The 20,197-nt window shown below is 37.0% G+C and overlaps 2 protein-coding genes and 1 pseudogene across 2 annotated transcripts; 2 read left to right on the top strand and 1 right to left on the bottom strand.

Annotated features, from left to right (window-relative positions):
- Nucleotides 1-157: 157 nt before the first annotated feature.
- On the bottom strand, nt 158-15,507 carry LOC149486791 (pyridoxal-dependent decarboxylase domain-containing protein 1). Its single transcript, XM_089698527.1, has 15 exons — nt 15,353-15,507; nt 14,903-15,285; nt 13,785-13,891; nt 13,312-13,443; nt 12,805-13,019; nt 12,412-12,483; nt 12,209-12,268; nt 8,915-9,106; nt 8,520-8,564; nt 8,240-8,368; nt 7,415-7,634; nt 6,524-6,674; nt 6,059-6,180; nt 5,407-5,578; nt 158-3,241 (listed from the first exon to the last, which is right to left on the bottom strand). Exons 1-15 carry the CDS (start codon nt 15,422-15,424, stop codon nt 3,169-3,171), a joined length of 2,145 nt encoding a protein of 714 aa, XP_089554653.1. The 5' UTR covers nt 15,425-15,507; the 3' UTR covers nt 158-3,168.
- Nucleotides 15,508-15,828: 321 nt separating this feature from the next.
- Nucleotides 15,829-19,125, top strand: LOC149486790 (NADH-ubiquinone oxidoreductase subunit 8-like). The gene is made up of 5 exons (XM_089698436.1): nt 15,829-15,940; nt 16,500-16,723; nt 17,538-17,678; nt 18,472-18,570; nt 18,817-19,125. Exons 1-5 carry the CDS (start codon nt 15,904-15,906, stop codon nt 18,976-18,978), a joined length of 663 nt encoding a protein of 220 aa, XP_089554562.1. The 5' UTR covers nt 15,829-15,903; the 3' UTR covers nt 18,979-19,125.
- LOC149486789 (uncharacterized) lies at nt 19,071-20,094 on the top strand (annotated as a pseudogene).
- The last annotated feature ends 103 nt before the right edge of the window (nt 20,095-20,197 follow it).

The raw sequence follows: 20,197 nt of genomic DNA, 5'->3' as shown, positions 1-20,197 counted from the left end.
CTTTACTCGATAAATGGGCTATCTAACACGGAAATAATTTTTCAAATCGGACCAGTAGTTTTTGCGATTAGCGCGTTCAAACAAACAAACTCTTCAGCTTTATAATATTAGTAGGTATAGATAGGGTACAAAAAAGGTTAAAAATAAAACAAACAAATAACATTGGATAATTTTATTCTCATTATCTCATAATACCTTAAACTAATTACAATAAATAAATGACCAATCAGACTACAGTATCAAAATTGCATACATTTTCAATCACGCATGAAATGCTACAATTCGTTAGGAAGCAATTTATTTTGAACATTTTATTAACTAAAGAAAAACACATTTGAAAAGTTAAGCAAAAAATTTGTACGAATAACATGAGGCACTCTAAAAATTCAATATTTTAACGGGTTTAAAACCTGATTGAAATTACCCGATGTTTTGAAAACATGTTTTTTAATTACAATAATAAAACTAACTCGTGAAAATTAGACATAAGAAAATACTTACAAGGTAGTCTTAAAATTTGTATGCATAAGAATAATTAATATTTTTTTATGTTTAAGAAATTAAATGCAAGTATAGGACCATATTTTAAATGGAGTATGCATTGTGGTTCATATATTTAGCGCTTAGCAAGTAACTTCACAGAAAATATACCTAAATTATAATCAATACTAATTCTATACATTTTTTCAAGTCAATGGCCCAGTCGTTAAAGTTTAAAAAATATTGAAGAAAAATAATTGAATTAATTACAAAATAAAATTATTTCGTTAAATAAAATCAATGACAGAAATCACATAATATTACAATTTTGGTATTCATTTTTAATATTCTCATTTCTAACAAAAAATGTTATTATTATTATTCTGTAGTTAAGTATGGCAATATAGTTTTCTGCCTTCATTGTGTTATAATATGCATTATGCAGTGATGTTATTACCATGTTTATACAATATTAAACCGCTTTTTTATTATTTTATGTTTTTATTTACAATGTAACATGTGCGTGTAAAGTTGTGATTGGATGAATCTATATTTTACATCATATTGCTTTAAAAGGTTAACACACATCATGTTAGTTACCATGATGTATTAAAGCCAAATTCCAGTGTGGAAAAAGGACAGCGCTATTTATATAGGTCCTCTAGCGCCATCTCTTTCCCACATTGGAAGTAATACTGTTTTATGACACCATGATTATTTACAGGCATAAGAAAGCATATTTAAGGCAAAAGTTAAGTTTGTAAGAGACAAAAAAATAAGAACTTTTCATACTTTACTTTACATATTTTCTTTCCTAATGTGTGCTAATCTTAAAAAAGCTGCCTCTAGCTCATCTAGATTACATATTTTTCTAATTAATAAAATATTATTTGAACATAAATTGCGATATTAATGCTAAAACTAAATCTACCTTATTTGTGAATGTGACGAATACTTTTATTTATGTAAAAATGAAATATAATATACATTGGTGTCTGGAGTTATTCATTAGGAGTTATTTTGAAAAAAATGTGATCGTAACGTAATGTTTTCTTTTATAATAATCAAAATCAAACGAATGAATAGAAAACATTTATTTTAATCACCCAATTTACTTAAAAATCATAATACTATAATGGTTCCATAATATTTTCATGACCACAAAATCCAAATATCACTTAATTCACGAAAATTAAAAAAAAAAATTCAATCAGTACACTAACATTGCATTTTTAAGTATTGAAATAAATAAATGCTAATATGCTGCATAATTATATTAAAATGTATTGTATCTATTTACTGAATTAATCTTATCACTATAACTACAAAACTCTCAGCGAAATCAAAACTTAGGTTATAATCTAAAAAAAAAATAATTTTCAGAAATAGTATGGTTTTCTTTTATGTTCAGTGGAAATTCAAAGAAAATGGTCTATGAATATTATTTATTAATTTTTATAGCAATGTAACAATCCTTCTGAAGGTAACTCTACTAGAAAAGTTTTAAACTGTCTATGTCTATCATGTCAGACAAATTCATAATGTTTGTTTCTTACACAAAAAATCATAAATACTGCTCATTTTTAAACGATTAAACTACTTTTGCGTGAAAGAGTAATAATTATCTTTAAGTTTATTAAAACTATGACTGGATGACGTCACCAAACGGTTTTGACAAAAGCGACCAAAGGAAATAATAATTAAATTATCTTTATTCTCTCTTAATCGTCTAATTTGAAACTAACTGAACTGTTTTTATACAATATAATATAGTCTAAATTTTAGAACATTATAATTATTTGCATCAAATGACTATTACAATGCCATATTATTCCAATGTAGGTAATCATGATTACTAAAGATTGAATAAAAGGCAAGAAGTAGGGTTCACGGAATATTACGATCATATAATAATTATAGTCAATACACATCTTTAGATAATACCAGCCAAAAAAATTAGAGAATATTACGTATTATGGTAATGCATTGAAATTTTGGCAAAATATTGTAATCATAAGGACAGAACATAATATTCTATACGAACTTATTTCATCTTCATAATATTTCTAAAAAAGACGGGAACTGGGAGAAATATCACATTTAAATATTATTCAATTATTAATATTAAAATTATTTTAATTTTAAGTAAATATTATTGTTTTTTTTATATATACAAAAAAAATTCACGATAAATTAATATTTTGGATACAGCATATACGTTGCTGCATTTATACGTTGAAAATTAAAACTATTGAATTACTTTTACTATTTTTTCTGTCCCCTAAGTATGACGTATGCCGTAAATTTTCTTTTATCTTACGAAACTTCTAGAAATAAAGCATCACTCAGAAAAAGCAAAACAGAATAACATCTCACTCATCAGAAAACGTTAATTTAAATTTTAAGGATACGTACATACTACAAGGCAGTAGTTAACCAATACTATTTCCAGTGTGAGACAGGGACAGAGCTAGACGACCTCTATAGCGCCATCCCTCTCTCACACTGGAAGAAGTACTGCTATGAGACATGTCAGTAACCCCTCACTACGCTTACGAGAAATCAATTTTGACATATTTTTTTCACTTGTTTCATATTCACTTTTATCATCGTGACGAAATTTTACACCTAGAGGTGATAACTTAACACTAACTTAGCGCCTTTGGCATGTGTGTGTAGCATAATGTGTTATTCCGATGTCTCTTGCCGTGTAGGTGAGTGCGCACGCGCAGGCTCGTCTTGCTTGTCTCTTTTTACGCAGCTGAAAATAATATTAAAAGTGTTAGATTGTAAAACTACTGTTTACATCATAAAAGCGTCTTATGTAGCGTCAGGCTCTGACATTGTTTTAAAAGAGAGCACAAAGGTCTCCACACAATCACTTGATTTGTAACAATTGTGCACATCTATCACTATAGTAAGCTTGTGATAGATGTGCACTGGGTAACGGTCGACGAACGAATGACTCGAGTGGTTTAAGAAGTGAAAACTTCTTTAGCGGCATTGAGCACTTTTTCTGTAATGGGTATAAAATCTTAAACTCGCGTCAGGACACGTGACCTGATCGAAAAAGCGTAAGACGGATGGATATCAAACATACTCAACGTTAATAATCAAGTTTTCACTTCTGCCGGCACTCCCGGAGTGCAACCCGTCTATTTTTTTTTGTGTGGTTGTCTCTCGATGTAAGCAAAAAGGGCTTCTTGAGAGTGAGGGGTCTGGAGGCCCACATCCCTTTCCATCCCCAACCCATCCTCTCCTTCCCTCCCATCCTCGCCCTTTCTACCTAACTCCTTCCAAATCCCTTTGAGGACAGCAACATATCCACTTCTCAGAGGAGTGGATGCTTATAGGCGGCGTGTATCGCTTAACACCAGGCGACGCGTCTGCTCGTTTGCTATCCTATAGCATAAAAAAAAGACGGGTTGCACTTCGGGAGTGCCGACAGAAGTGAAAACTTGATTATTAACGTTGAGCATGTTTGATATCCATCCGTCTTACGCTTTTTCGATCAGGTCACGTGTCCTGACGCGAGTTTAAGATTTTATACCCATTACAGAAAAAGTGCTCAACGCCGCTAAAGAAGTTTTCACTTCAATAAAAATTATAAAAATTAAAGAACACGCCCACCTGTACACATCGCGCGTGCTCTGCAGCGTGCCGTGCGTGAGCAGCAGGCGGCGGCCGGCGGGCTGTGCGGGCGGCGCCCACCACGACACCACGCGCCCCACTACCGGCACACTGCACACTGCACACTGCACACTGCACACTCACCTGTACACATCGCGCGTGCTCTGCAGCGTGCCGTGCGTGAGCAGCAGGCGGCGGCCGGCGGGCTGTGCGGGCGGCGCCCACCACGACACCACGCGCCCCACTACCGGCACACTGCACACTGCACACTGCACACTGCACACTCACCTGTACACATCGCGCGTGCTCTGCAGCGTGCCGTGCGTGAGCAGCAGGCGGCGGCCGGCGGGCTGTGCGGGCGGCGCCCACCACGACACCACGCGCCCCACTACCGGCACACTGCACACTGCACACTGCACACTGCACACTCACCTGTACACATCGCGCGTGCTCTGCAGCGTGCCGTGCGTGAGCAGCAGGCGGCGGCCGGCGGGCTGTGCGGGCGGCGCCCACCACGACACCACGCGCCCCACTACCGGCACACTGCACACTGCACACTGCACACTGCACACTCACCTGTACACATCGCGCGTGCTCTGCAGCGTGCCGTGCGTGAGCAGCAGGCGGCGGCCGGCGGGCTGTGCGGGCGGCGCCCACCACGACACCACGCGCCCCACTACCGGCACACTGCACACTGCACACTGCACACTGCACACTCACCTGTACACATCGCGCGTGCTCTGCAGCGTGCCGTGCGTGAGCAGCAGGCGGCGGCCGGCGGGCTGTGCGGGCGGCGCCCACCACGACACCACGCGCCCCACTACCGGCACACTGCACACTGCACACTGCACACTGCACACTCACCTGTACACATCGCGCGTGCTCTGCAGCGTGCCGTGCGTGAGCAGCAGGCGGCGGCCGGCGGGCTGTGCGGGCGGCGCCCACCACGACACCACGCGCCCCACTACCGGCACACTGCACACTGCACACTGCACACTGCACACTCACCTGTACACATCGCGCGTGCTCTGCAGCGTGCCGTGCGTGAGCAGCAGGCGGCGGCCGGCGGGCTGTGCGGGCGGCGCCCACCACGACACCACGCGCCCCACTACCGGCACACTGCACACTGCACACTGCACACTGCACACTCACCTGTACACATCGCGCGTGCTCTGCAGCGTGCCGTGCGTGAGCAGCAGGCGGCGGCCGGCGGGCTGTGCGGGCGGCGCCCACCACGACACCACGCGCCCCACTACCGGCACACTGCACACTGCACACTGCACACTGCACACTCACCTGTACACATCGCGCGTGCTCTGCAGCGTGCCGTGCGTGAGCAGCAGGCGGCGGCCGGCGGGCTGTGCGGGCGGCGCCCACCACGACACCACGCGCCCCACTACCGGCACGCGCCGGAGGAGACCCTCTTGCCATGCTTCGCGTTCTAGCTCCTCTTGTGCCGCTTCTATACCTGGAATTGGATTGTGACGTCATGAGGTGCGCAAACAATAGTGCAAGAAAAAAAGGCTCACCTGAAATTCTACACATATTGAAAAGAAAAGGATCTTAGGAATATCAGACAACTTTGCAAGAAGATTAATGCTGCAAAAAGACACGATATATCGTGTCTTTTTGCAGCATTAATCTATCATTATTAGGGTATACCCTAGAATCCCAGAAAAACTAATCTGCATAAAAGGAACTTTTCGTCGCTCAGATTCGGAAAAAAACATAAAAAATATGTCCATGTAAAAATCCAGAAAAAAATAAATTTATCAAGGTTTACGACAATACCAAAAAACAGATGATCAGAAGTCTCCGTAATACAAAAAAAAAAATAGACAATTGGCACAAAATTGTTTTTTTTTTCGGAAATATGAACACACCAAAAAAATGTCAGTTTTTTATTAGTGTTACGTAATATTTAGATACATAATTAAAGTGATTATACCTTTTTTCAATACTTCAGTCATATCAGTGAGGACCTTCGAACTCTCTTCCACTTCTTTACCAGCAGATAAAACTAAATCCAACAATTCATCTACATCCGTGTCCGCTGTTACCATTCCAAACCTGGAATTAAGTATTCAATGTTTTAATATCTCTTATGTTACACAATCTTAGCTTTTAAATACATATATTATTTTCTATTTATTATAATATGTCAAGTAAAGATAAAAATATCTTTACTTGCATTTATAAATATTGTAACACAAGTTGTTTTCAACAATTTACTACTTAAATCCGATTAATTTATGACTTCTGCACCATTTTTTAATTACTAAAAAATCTCAATATTAGGTTAAAAGCACAATAACTCTTTGTATTCTACGATCCTAACCAGTACAAAAAAGGTCAATTATACCTTATATTTTTCGGACAAAAAAGTTAAAAAAAAGTCTCCAAAACTCCATACCTAACACAAAACATGCCATCCTCCCCCTCTCCGCAGGAAAACGCGCCGTCCGTCGCACGCAGCGTGTGCACCAGCTTTCTGTTTAACGAGTTCAATTCTTCTGTTGGTGCGTCTTCCCAGCCCGGTGGAATGTATCGTACACCGCCGAGACCTGTTGAAATTATTGAGATACTATTACTACGTATGGAGAAGACACCGCCTACAATTTTTGTGATTTCTTCAGTTTATAAATTTCTTCATATTTTAAAACATTATTAATTTAATTGGTGCATGCACATTATAGGTGCAGCAGGAAGCTTCTTGAACTTTCAATTACAATTGCGCACTCAGCGGCCCCGCGGAGCACATGCACCAGCCGCAGCCTTGCGGCTATTCCTTCTAAAAATTTCTAGAACACCATTGAGATATCGCGGTGTCGTCTCCATATATGTATGGAGACGACACCCCCTACATCACTTATGTTCCGCTCAACATACGCCACATGACGTATGTTGAGCGGTTTTTTTTAATGGTTTTAAAGTGAAACGCATCAAATATGCCTTCGTGCGTGTTACGATATTGCACAAATAATACAAATAATACGGAAATGTGCAAAGGAATAACTTTCATCGGTAAGAACCTAACTAGATAATAATTTTTAAAACTTAGTTAGAGCAAAAAAATGGCGCACAGATTTTGTTCGTGGTGTCTCCTCCATACGTATACTTAGTAATATTATCTCAATGTAGAACACTTAACAAACTTGCGGAGCATGCGCACCAGACCCACGTTCTAGAAACTTCTAGAACGTTCGCGAGCACTCCATAGCTCCACGCCACTGCGGAGCGCGTGCACCAACCGCAACACTAATCCTTCTAACACCTTCTAGAAGCATCCAGAACATTGACTCACCGGCCCACCCAGGCACGTGCACGAGCCGCAGCGCGGGGTGCCGCGCCACGCGCGCCTGGAAGGGCTCGCGCAGCGCCACGGTGGCGTGCAGCACGTGCAGCTGCGCCTCCACCACGCCAGCCCATGTGTCCAGCTTGTCCTCCTCCAGCAAAGAGCCCTCTAGCGGGCAGTAGCGGAGCACCACGCCGTATGCTTCCGTCTCGCATACCTCTATGTGGATCTGGAAATCATTTATTCACAGTATACGGCGATACCAAATGAAACAAGTATGGTCTTACCGCAAAACAATTTAATAACTCAGGCCCCGGAATCACAGACATAATAGAAAATCTATTGTGTCGTGGACCGATCGGGCCGTTCGGGACTCAATGGGTTAAACACAGTCTAACTTTAAACCAGGGATCTGGCACTTTAATAGTTGTCTATGTGAAATACGACAAAACCAAATTTAAGAAAACCCGCGCTTAAAGTTAAACCCTGTTTTTAGTTTTTTGTGGTAAGACAGATTAAATTCATCTAATGCGTGAAATGAGTGTTTATTTTATTTCGTCACATACTTTGAACAGCTATATGAATGTGAAACATATTGGATATAATATTATTAGAGTTATCAATGTCAACTCTGTTGCTCCCAGCTTGTTGTCACAATTTGAAAAACACTTTTTTTTAAATCACTAAATAAGTAGAAATTTACATATAAATCACTGAAAATTTTCCATAATCACTAAAAATGAACCACTAAATGTTTTATTTTCAATTAACCAAATACTCTCTGGTGCAGAAGTGCTCAAAAAAATAATTTCATAATAATCAAAGATATCTTACCATATCCGCTTCCCGTTGTAACACTTGACCGAGCCAGGAATTAAGTTTGTCGTAATACGGCGGTGGTTTCTCCACGCCGGGGGGCGCGAATTGAAAGGCTACACATGCTGACGCTTGGCTTATTGCTTCCTAGTACAAAAAAAAATATTTTTTTACAGAGCAGGGTAAAAGAAAGCAAAGAACACAAAAAAAATATTTTCTAGTAAGTAATTTAAAAAAATATTTTTGCCATAATAAACTACAGAGAAAATTTGAAATACTATTTGTAAAAGTTACATACCACTATGTCTACGTTTGGTGGTTCATCTCCTCCCGGTCTTTCACTCTGAAAAGGACACATTATATAATTTTATAAAAATTCAGTTAAATTTTTATCAGTGTAATTCATAACAGACAAACAAAACTTTAATAAAATTACTACGACAGAACACTGCGTCTAATCTCAGTAAATTTTGGTTAGGTATTGGATAGGCCTTGCGATTTTGCGTTGCGTGTGTAACATTACATCTGTAAGCATCACGCACACAGTAATGTGTACGCGAGTTACACCTGTAGCCGTCACGCACACACACATGTAGCGCTTGTATCCTCCTGCTAGCGTCACGCACACACGCACACCGTTGCGCTCGTATTCCCCAGCCAGCTAGTGCCACACACGCGCACGTCCACACTCACCAGCAGTCGCAGGCCGGCGCTCGCGAGCAGCGCACGCGCGGCGCGCGCGGAGCGGAACGCCGCGTCCAGCCGCGCGGCGAGCCGCGTCGCGCCGGCGGCCCGCGCGCACGTCCACAGCGGTAGTGCGCTGAGTCGGGCTGCTCCACTGCACAGCCCGGCCACTACGCACAGCGTGCCTTCGCGGCTGCCCGCCTGGGGTGGATTAAGGTGATGAATTAATTTTTCTAACATTTACGGCCCTTTTTAAACCTTCGTAATTTTTATATTATTAAAGTTGTCGTGATGAAAATTCTTGACAAGAAAGTTCAATAGTAACACAATACGTCTACCGTTTTAGAAACATGATTCCATGATATTTTCTCGATAGAAAAAAAATACAAAGTTCTCATTGTTATTTTTTTTTAATCTCTGGCATCTTCAAAATAACAAACGTAAAGTTACGACTTTTTGGATATTAACTATAAAATATACAACCTATACGTCTACCGTGTTAGAATTTTGAAATATGCGATGGTTTTGAAATAAACAAGAAATACTTGAAATTAGCGCCTGACCAGCCAATATAGCGAGAGCCGCCCTGTACCTTCCTACCCCGATCGCTGCACGAGTCATTCCCGCTACGGCCGTCACACGGGGAACTTGTGTCGCTTGCGCAATCGTAAAAAAGGGTGACAACACGATAAGACAAAATGAGACAAATGGGGACAATAAAGAAAATAAGAAGAAGAAACATAAAGGTTGGAGGAAAAATAATGCTTACAATTGGAACAAATTAATGAAGTAAGTTGGTTTTATTTTAAATTTGATGATAATTGTATTATAGACGATGTTTGATATGTACCCCTGTTTTAAGTACATAACGAATGTGTAAGATTTTTTCATTTATAGCATAAATAATCTTTTCAGAAATCCGGAATCCAGAAGAAAAATAAACCCACTGATTGTTCACAATGTGAACCCACTCCTTCGTAAGTACCTTTATTCAGTCAAAAATGTATGTTATCAACGCTCTACTGGTTTTATCGCATGATTCCATTTTTAGCAAAAAGCAACAAAGTGCAAAGAAATAAAAAATCATGGTGAACTTAGTGGAAGTATGGTGGACGTAATATGGAATTATGGAACAGGAGCTCGTTGGAGTAGTATTATATTTAAAAAAAATACGAAAAAATTTCAAGAATTTCTTAGTAGGTGGTAGATAAGTATGTTGTATAAAGAATTTGATGTTGATATTTATTTCATTTATACTTACTACACCTGTGCGGGAAATTGCTTAGTACTAAAACCGGTTTATATTCATATTTACATAGTAATGTGAGTTTTCATTTCGAAAAATTTTGTGTAAGTACCTATATTAAATTGAGTTCCTGGGTGATCTGGAAACACAATTGGGCCCGGAGGATGGCGCTGCAGTCACTCCTCCTAATCACATGAACCGATTTGGATGAATATTTGTGTGCACATTTCATTGTTGTGGGATGATTGGTTGATTCGTTTTCACATTAGCTAATATTATGTATTTTTGTTGTTAGAAAGTAAACTTAATTTAATGTTTATAATACATTATTATTGGTATAAATAAGCCAGTGTTCGTCTCACATTGCTGTACCTGCCTACCTATCCTACCAGGGCCTAACTTTGTTCTGGCTATTTTATTTTGATTATTTGTAATGAATAATTACAATTATAATAGAGTGCAAAAAATAAATACATGCGTCAATATATTTTGTGTTTTTTTTAAACAATTTTTTTATTTAAAAAAATATCATTCCGACCGCGGCTTTGCCCGCGTGGAATTAGGTTATATCGTGAATCCTGTTTTATCCCACAGAAGTGTTCAGTTCGGATAAAAAGTATCCTATGTGTAAATCCAGGCAATTAGCTATATTTTATCAAAATTGGTAATGTAGTCTTGACGTGATTAAGTAACAACTAACAAAAAAATATACAAATTAACATCCAAAGTTTCGCATCAGTTTTACTGTATTAGCGATATCTTCCACTCTTGACTTTGACTGAGAAGAATTAGGGTTTATAACTTCTTTCAGAAATAGTACCTTTCATTTCTGGGCATGATGTAATATCTACGTCAGCATCAAATTCTATCTAAATCAATTCAGTAGTCCGCGTAATTAGGTACCATTTCATTTTTTCAGAGTAACAATATTTTTTGTTATTTTAAAGATTATTTATAACCTGTATTATTTTGTAATAAAGTAAACAACTACTTAGAAATAATAATAATTAATAATTATTAATAATGTCTAAGTAGTTGTTAAAAAGAAGATAATTTTGTGTTTATAAGCAAGAAAATAAAACCAATAAATCAACAATTAAATATATGTATAACAATATTATAACTGTATGACGACTCCATACATGTTTGTCCCGAGTCGGCCAGCGGCAGCGCGGCGAGTATGCAAGAATGACTTCGCGCACACCCGCGTTCGCGATAGCGAGCTATTAGACTCCGCCCGCCAAGCAGTGGATTTTTTTTTGTGTATCGTCTTAATACCCAAATAAATTAACCCATTGAGCCCCGAACGGCCTGATCGGTCCACGACACAATAGATTTTCTATTGTGTCTGTGATTCCGGGGCCTGAGTTATAATACAAACAACCAAATAAAAATTCTTTATTGTGCTCCACAGAAAATTAACAATGAGAATAAACAATATAAAGTCAAACAGCACAACAGGGCGGTCTTATCGCTCAAACAGCAATCTCTTGTATATCACAGTGTATTATTAATAAAAAAAAAGACGGGTTGCACTCCGGGAGTGCCGGCAGAAGTGAAATCTTGATTATTAACGTTAAGCATGTTTGATATCCATCCGTCTTACGCTTTTTTGATCAGGTCACGTGTCCTGACGCGAGTTTAAGATTTTATACCCATTACAGAAAAATTGCTCAACGCCGCTAAAGAAGTTTTCACTTCAAAAAGACGTGTGGCACTCGGGGACTGCCGCGGTAAAGCTATTGCATGCTATGCCTTCAAGCCACACCTCCGAGCCCGTCGGAGTGGGGAGCGTGAGGTTTTTTCGTTACGGAATTTCTCGATTCGGTCCCCGCGCTGAAGGCCCGCGATAGAAGCTATGCAATAGCTTAAATACTTGAAAAATGAAAAAAAAAATTCCTAAGTACCGCGCCATGCAATGTAAACGCGCCTTAACGATAATATTTTTTCTAAAGTTACTTTACTACGCGACCATGTCGCGAAATGGAAAAGATGTTTATAGGGAGTAAAAAATTGTGAATGTAACAAAAAATACAATAGCAAAAATAAAAATTTACCGCATTCACGCCTTTAGAGTGATCGTTGGCTGTTATTGGTTCTGGGGCTCTATAAAATGTCTGAATTAATAGGTTAAAGAAAATTATGTAGATTTCTACATTGCAATTGATCTATTTAGTAGTGCTACAATCAAAACGAATCCAACTCTGTTCTTGTTCAGAAAATCTGTTTTTAGCACTTATAAGTTTTAAGTAAAGGATACAACAGTCGGCAAGCCGGGCACGCCAAACCACAACCCGGGTGTTAATGTGACAGAATCTGCTATGTTGTATGTCTGAAACAAAATTGTTATTATTATTAATGTTCATGAAATTGCTGCCCAGCTGCACACAAGCTTTCACAAGCTTTTTAAATATGAGCCAAAATAAATTAATGTGAATATTTCAATGAGAATAAGGTTTTGCCTCCTTTTGTTAAATTTATTTCTCAATTTTAAAACCATTCAAAGACCTTGGCTTGCAAAAATATAAATCTTTGGGCATTTAACAAACTCAAATTTAATTGACGGACAATGGTTTTTTCTTCTTATTTTTTTTTAGTTATTTACGCTTTTTAATATTGTTTTAAAAGGCGTAAATTACGGATTATTTTTTACCTGATCTCTATTAAGCGCAGCCGGTAACGCCAACGCATGTCCCCTAACATGTAAATGCATGTTTCGTTTCTTGCACACATCAGCCAGAGGGCCCAATATCGACCCAGCGCCCAGCGGTGGGCCTCCCACCTCGCCGAGCACGAGTAGCGGGGTTCGATTACTGGTTATGTCCTCTTCGCATAGCTTGTCTAGCGCTTCTGTGTCCATGCCTCGACCTGGAAGGTTTATTAATATATAGAAATTAAATAAAAATAATTCAACATTTTAAGGTGCAGATGAAACTCACAGAAACATCGTAAATCTAGATTTGTTTGGAATTGAGACAATAAAATATGTGAGACAAAATAAAAATTGTTCATGAGTGAACTCAAAGGACCTTTAATTATAATCATTGCAATACTTGCCTACACTCAAATTATTTGTAGCGATGTCAGCAACACATAAGTTATAATTTATGAAATTAGTCAAGCGGACTGGCCACACAGCTGTAGATGCAATATAACACACCTGCAACATCCACAGGAACAGGCCGCACACAGGCCAGCGGCAGACCCAGCTGCCTGCACAAGTGCTGCACCACGCCCAGCGGACTGGCCACACAGCTGTAGATGCACGGTAGCCGGCTTGCAAATGCTAACGCTGAAATAGATTTTTAATATGGAATTAACAACAAAAATATATCAGTAAAGGACCATGCCAAAAAAAACTTTATTCATTTTGCTATTATTACCATGTTTAGTATTTCTTTTTTAAATTTAAACTAGCATACGAAAAAATTAAGTCCACAATTACGTCATTTGGCGCTTACGACATTTTAGAATTAAAGATGATTTTTTAATTTCAAAAACATGAATGAAAACCTGAATACTTTCGAAAAGCAAAAAATACAGGTAAATACATCTTTGATTAAATAAAAAATATAAGTAGCTTAAAATTTTACTATTTGACTTAATGAAAGTCTGTGTTAAAGAGTGTCTTACCTCCGTCTTCCAAATACCGTGGGTACCTGTGGTGGAGCAGCATCCTTGTGACTCTCACCAGACCTTCTAATTGCTCTTGGTGATAATAGGCACTGTAATCTGATAACCTGGAATTATTTTTGAAGTACATAAGTCAAAATTGAGTACCTTATGTTTTATCATATTTTTAAAGTTTTTTTTTTTAATACTGTGTGGTATTTAACAATAAACCACCATATTTATTTCAGGGATGCCAAACAAAAGTATTTTTTTAAGGAGCAGTACATCCTAAAAACTGTATTCAAACCTAGACCTAGACTTTTTGTACGGTTCTTGTAGAAATGTATGGACAGTAAATAATTTTTTTTTGTTTGCTCATCTAATAAAGATACCCATATAATTTTTCATCAATTGCTATCAAAAAAATGAAGTCATCTAAAAGTATCAGTAAAAATATTTGTTATTAAGAAAATTCATTCTGAATGCCATGTTTAATAAACATTTAAAAGAATGCCATTGTCATTGTAGCATTATTAATTGTTTGTATTGTAAATTCATAAAAAAATATTAAATGAAAACATATATCAAAAAATATTTCCATGAAATGATCAAAGCATTAAAAACTTTAATAGTTTATGATAAGGCTTAATTACAAATTCTTATCAATTGATTAAAACTGTTACATCAAATTTATAATAAATGTTTCCTGTCAAATGTGTGTTTTATTTAATGTAACATACTCAGATAATAATCATTAACAGTACATATCTTTATAGTATTGATTTTACTGATAAAATTTGATAATAAATATTCATAGAAATGAGAGCTGTTGTTTTGATGATAGAATATAATGAATAGAGTCCGAATTATTAATAGTCTTTACTGGTACATACTACATACATAAGTAAGGAATTGTTTGTCACTTAATTTATTTTCCTGCTCAATAAATTCCTTATTTATGTGAATAGGACCATTCTATATGCCTTTTTTTACTTATGTTAATATTACTTAGATATACTAAGTTGAACATGTATTTCTTGGAACTTCATTAGTCTTATTGGATGTCATAATTTCTAATTGCCTGGAAGGTCAATTGATTTAACAGATGATGTTTTATGTTCATAGTATAAAATGCTTACCTAAACATGTGTGACATCCAAAGAGTCGTTTCACTCGCTATATGAGCACCAAGTCTGGCTGCATGACTCCTTTCCAATCTTCCAAATAATGCTGAAATACTGTGCGATAGAATGGCTGCACGAGTCACGGAATCTGTCGGCAGTAAAGGCGGGTCCGTATTTTCGCAACTAGGGTCTGTCTTCAGCACCAGATCCTCTAAAACCTTCAATATCTCGTCCATAGCCATTTCTTCCGGTTCAAACACACTACCACTGACTTTCCGCAGTTCCGGCTTTTTCTCTTCGTCCGCTGCATCTTGGGAATCTTGGGCATTTACTACAGCTTCTAATCGTCCCACAACTTCGGATACTTGGAATTCTAGCCCGCCAAATAGGCGCCGGTCCTGTGAGAAGCAATGTTTAGTCATACTGCAGATACAAACATATATGTAAAGAATTTGAGTGCCTTACCACTTCCGGTTGGACTTCTTCCCCAGGACTTGTTTGGCCTGTTTCTATATCCGCATTTTGTGCATCTCCCATTATGCGTGGCAAATTTTTGCAAAATTAAAGACACTATAACAAAATTTGTAAACGTCACTTCTATACAATGTTTTGACATTTGACAGTTCACATCCCGATATGCATCGGTATCGCACACAGATAACGCAGTACCTGCAAATAGATTTACCTTCAAAATAGATTTTTTTTCCAAACTGCAGTAGCTTGTATTTCGAAATGAATTCCAATTAAACAATATACCCAGTGAATCTTTCAAAGACTGAAGTGAAAATGATGACGATAATTGATTAAAATGAAATTAGCTCTTTATGAAAAATTATTTCAACGATGATACCACAGGATGATACAGTACGTGTATCCAACATGATGTTTTGACTTTTGACATTGTTTTAACTTTTAGTGACCAAAGAGTATACAATTACTTGTTAGTGACATTGACAATATGTACTGAGAAATTGCGATCTTGAATTTAATTCGCAATTTAGAAGAAAAGATAAAAAATGTCCCTTGCTAAAATCTTTTCAGTATCATCTCGAGGTAATTATATACATTTATCGTACTGTTACCTTCAGATTCCATTATTGTTTTGTTACGCAACTTAATATAACCTATTATTGATTTACTTTCGACGTATTTATCAAGATAATATTTTATTCAAAATATATCGTATTTGTAATGTCTATAGCCATAAAAAAGTAAACGAAAATATAAAGTTCAATTTCCTACATTGATAGAAAAACACGAATACGTTTGAAACATATTTAGTAATAAATATTTTTTTGTTAATTATTTTCCCTGCTTAACCCGAGAAAAACAATATTATGTAGTCTATATTAATGACTCGGTAAATATGGTAACTTTACTACTACTACTTTAATGGTAAAGAATTTATTATAATGTATATTGTAGTTTTGAGCTTATTCAGTCCGTACATAAATACATTAGATGTTTGAATCTCAAAAGATAAGAATTAAGCTTTACAATAGACTATTAAAAATTCAATAATCTATTTTACTGTATTCCACACAATATATCAATCAGAAATTAAACAATACCTTCTCTTTAATGCCTACTAACATTTTATATAAAATTCCAGTGCGGGCCTGCGCAGGCAGTACACTTATTCGCCATGCGCAATACAGCACGCCAAGTGAAGGCAGAGTGGAGAAGGTGTACCCACCAGAAGTGCCTGGTTACAAATATGTGAACGCTGAAGACCCTGATATGAGCTTTAAGGCCATGACTGATAGAGCCGCTCAGACAATATTCTGGACTGAGTTGATTAGAGGTTTTGCTGTCACTTTAGCTCATATTTTCAAGGTAAAATTATTTTTTCTATTTTACTTTACTTTTAAGTAAAAGTTTGCTTTTGTGTTTTCTTTATTTGAACACTAGCTTACCGGCCGCGGCTTCGCCCGCTTTGTCACAAACCTTATAAATTATACACTAAACCTTTCCTATTGAATCACTCTATGTATTAATAAAAACCGCATCAAAATCCGTTCCGTAGTTTTAATGATTTAAGCATACAATTGGACATAGGGACAGAGAAAGCGACTTTGTTTTATACTATGTATTGATGACTTAATTTAACATGATTGTTTGCCTATACAGTGGTTATATTGAACACACACACACACAGTTATAGAAAGTATTTGTGGTTATAGAAAGTTATTGTTATTGGGGGAAATAAAACAATATTATTTTTCCGTTTATGAGTAGTTAGTTTATGAATAGTTGATTTACACAATTTACACATTCATAGAAATTGTCTTTCAATATTAACTAATTATCTTTTCTTTTTCAATTGATGTCATCACACTCTTTTTCATCAACATAATACAGTTTCTTCGTATCTGCCCTGTCATTATTTATAAAGTTGGTTTATAACAAATGCTGTAAAAAAAAAGACGTGTTGTTCCGGGAGTGCCGGGAGAAGTGAAAACTTGATTATTAACGTTCAGCATGTTTGATATTTTGGAATGGTATCCGTCTTACGCATGGAATATAAGGGTTAAAAAAAAAGAAACATCCGTCTTACGCTTTTTCGATCAGGCCACGTGTCCTGACGCGAGTTTAAGATTTTATACCCAACGCCGCTAAAGAAGTTTTCACTTCAAAAATTATCTTCCAGGAGCCAGCGACAATCAACTATCCCTTTGAAAAGGGGCCTCTCTCGCCCCGTTTCAGAGGTGAACACGCTTTACGGCGCTATCCCTCTGGGGAGGAGAGGTGCATCGCTTGCAAGCTGTGCGAAGCTATTTGTCCTGCACAGGTAAGCTAGAAAATTTCAAAATTATTAAGTTTGTACTGAAAAAGTTGTACTCTATATCCATACTAATATTAAAAATGCGAAAGTAACTCTGTCTGTCTGTCTGTTACTCAATCACGCCTTAACTACTGAACCGATTTGCATGAAATCTGGTATAGAGATATTTTGATACCCGAGAAAGGACATAGGATAGGTTTTATCCCGGAAATCCTACGGGAACGTGTTTTTCTTTGAAAACACGGGCAAAGCCGCGGGCGGAAAGCTAGTAATATATAAAATTCCCCTGGTCACGACCACGAGTCACGACTATATGCGTGAATGGCTGGACCGATTCCAATAATTGAAGTGAAACTTTATCAGGGTTGGAAAAAAATTTAGTGTAACATTTTTTCGTTACGCGTGACATTTTTCCGTTACGCGCCATCTTGTTTTTATCCCTACCACGCGTGATTCGACGTATTTCTGTAAAGTTGCATATAGTAAATTATTTTTTGAAAAAATAAGGTCATAAAGAAGTTTCACTTCTTACATGTGTACACTAGTACACGCACACATTTTTCTCTTATTTTTATGTGTTAGTTATTGTGTATTGGGGAAGGATGTTATCTATGTGAAAGAAAACCTTCAGAAAAATGGACATGCTTACAAATTAATAATATGCAAAATTTTAACGTCAATTTAACTTCACGGGTTTCACAATTTGCGTGAAATTGGGACAACGTGACAGACGTTGTCCCGATTTCAGCTAGTTTCATAAAATAATTATTATTTATAAATTATTTTGTTTATTGTTTAGGCTATTACAATTGAAGCTGAGGAGCGCAAAGACGGTTCCCGAAGAACGACGCGTTATGATATCGACATGACCAAGTGCATCTACTGCGGCTTCTGTCAGGTTTGTTATTTGTATTTGTTTTATTTTTTCACATTTTTACAATTTATAGAAAATAATAAAAATTAACTTATAGGTTATTTTGCGAAATCATAAGTTAGTACTTATAATTTACTGAATCTGTTAACATTACAACTAAAATTGACAATTGTTCTTGAAATTGTGAGTTTAGAAAAAAATCGTTAGGCGCGTTGAAGGTAAAATTTAAAGTTTGCGTCATGGTTAATTAAATATTTTTTAAATCGACAGGAGGCGTGCCCCGTAGACGCGATTGTGGAAGGCCCCAACTTCGAGTTCTCGACCGAAACTCACGAAGAACTTCTCTACAATAAGGAAAAGTTACTTTCCAACGGCGACAAATGGGAAAGCGAAATAGCTGCTAATATTAAAGCTGATCATCTTTACCGTTAAAACTTTAGTTATTGCCAAGTACTAAAAATAACACATATTGTGGGTAATTTTTAGAACTTGGCAACACTGAGTAGATCAATCTGCGTCATATTATCCAGTGGATAAAACGCGTAAAATAGGGATAATAAATTATGTACGATAAATCAATTTGTTGTTTTATTTTAACGTGATAACGTTTTTAAAATCGTTTTAGTCGGGTGACATGTTCAGAAACTTGTGTCACACCAAAACCTCACGAGCGCGATCGCAGGTATAACGAGAGAGAGACGGACCGATCTCCCGTCTCATCTCGAGCGCTGCCACTGCATTATGTAATCACGTAAACATCTCGATCGTAAACCTACTTTACAAACAACCAATTTTTTTGAATCTGCTTTTAAACACATACACATAAATTAATAACACATTATTAAATAATTCATTCCGTAAACTTGCTGATGACTTTGGAATTGATAAAACTTATCCAGGCAAATTTTTTTTGAAAAATATACTTACCTATTTTAGCGAGTGTAATGCGTCCTTTTATCGTACCATTAGATAATAAATTGATTAAAAAAAATCTACCAATGGCTTTTACCACAGGCTTTTACAGATAAATACAGTAATATGACTTGCATAATAGACTGTTTAGAGATTGAAATACAGAAACCTTCTAATGCCTTAAATCAAGCGCTTTCCTGGTCTGATTGCAAGAAAGCCAATACCATTAAGTACCTTATATCCTATACACCTAATGGTTTGATAAACTATATTTCTTATGGTTATGGAGGTCGAATAACAGACACAAGCATTGTTGAAACTTCAGACTTTTCAAAATGTTTGCAATCCAATGTGTGCGTCATGGAAGATAGAGGATTTAAGCATGTCGAAGTATTTTTAAGTAGAATGGGTGTGGAATTAGTACGGCCACCAAGTAGTAAGCTAACGAAAGCAGAAGCTCAAGAAACCAAACAAATAGCTAGTTTGAGAATTCACGTAGAGCGAGTGATAGGACGGGTACGTGAATTCAACATGTTAAAACCACATGCTTGTCTTAACTTAAGTTTGGTTAAAGTTCTTGATGATGTTATAACTATAGCTTGTGGTTTAATTAATTTACAAGATTCGCTTATTTAATAAAATACTAATGAAATTTCTGCATTTTTATTTTCTATTTCATACATTTATACAACAATAGCATACTTTCTAGAAAACTTGTCATAAAATTTTCATCATACCC

The sequence above is a fragment of the Colias philodice genome, chromosome 8 (genome assembly GCF_061535455.1).
Source record: "Colias philodice isolate Cphi_HAF_F1 chromosome 8, ilColPhil1 Martin Lab GWU primary, whole genome shotgun sequence".
NCBI lineage: Eukaryota > Metazoa > Arthropoda > Insecta > Lepidoptera > Pieridae > Colias > Colias philodice.
The sequence above is the reverse complement of the archived record's forward strand: the minus strand, read 5'-3'. Positions and strand labels throughout refer to the sequence as shown.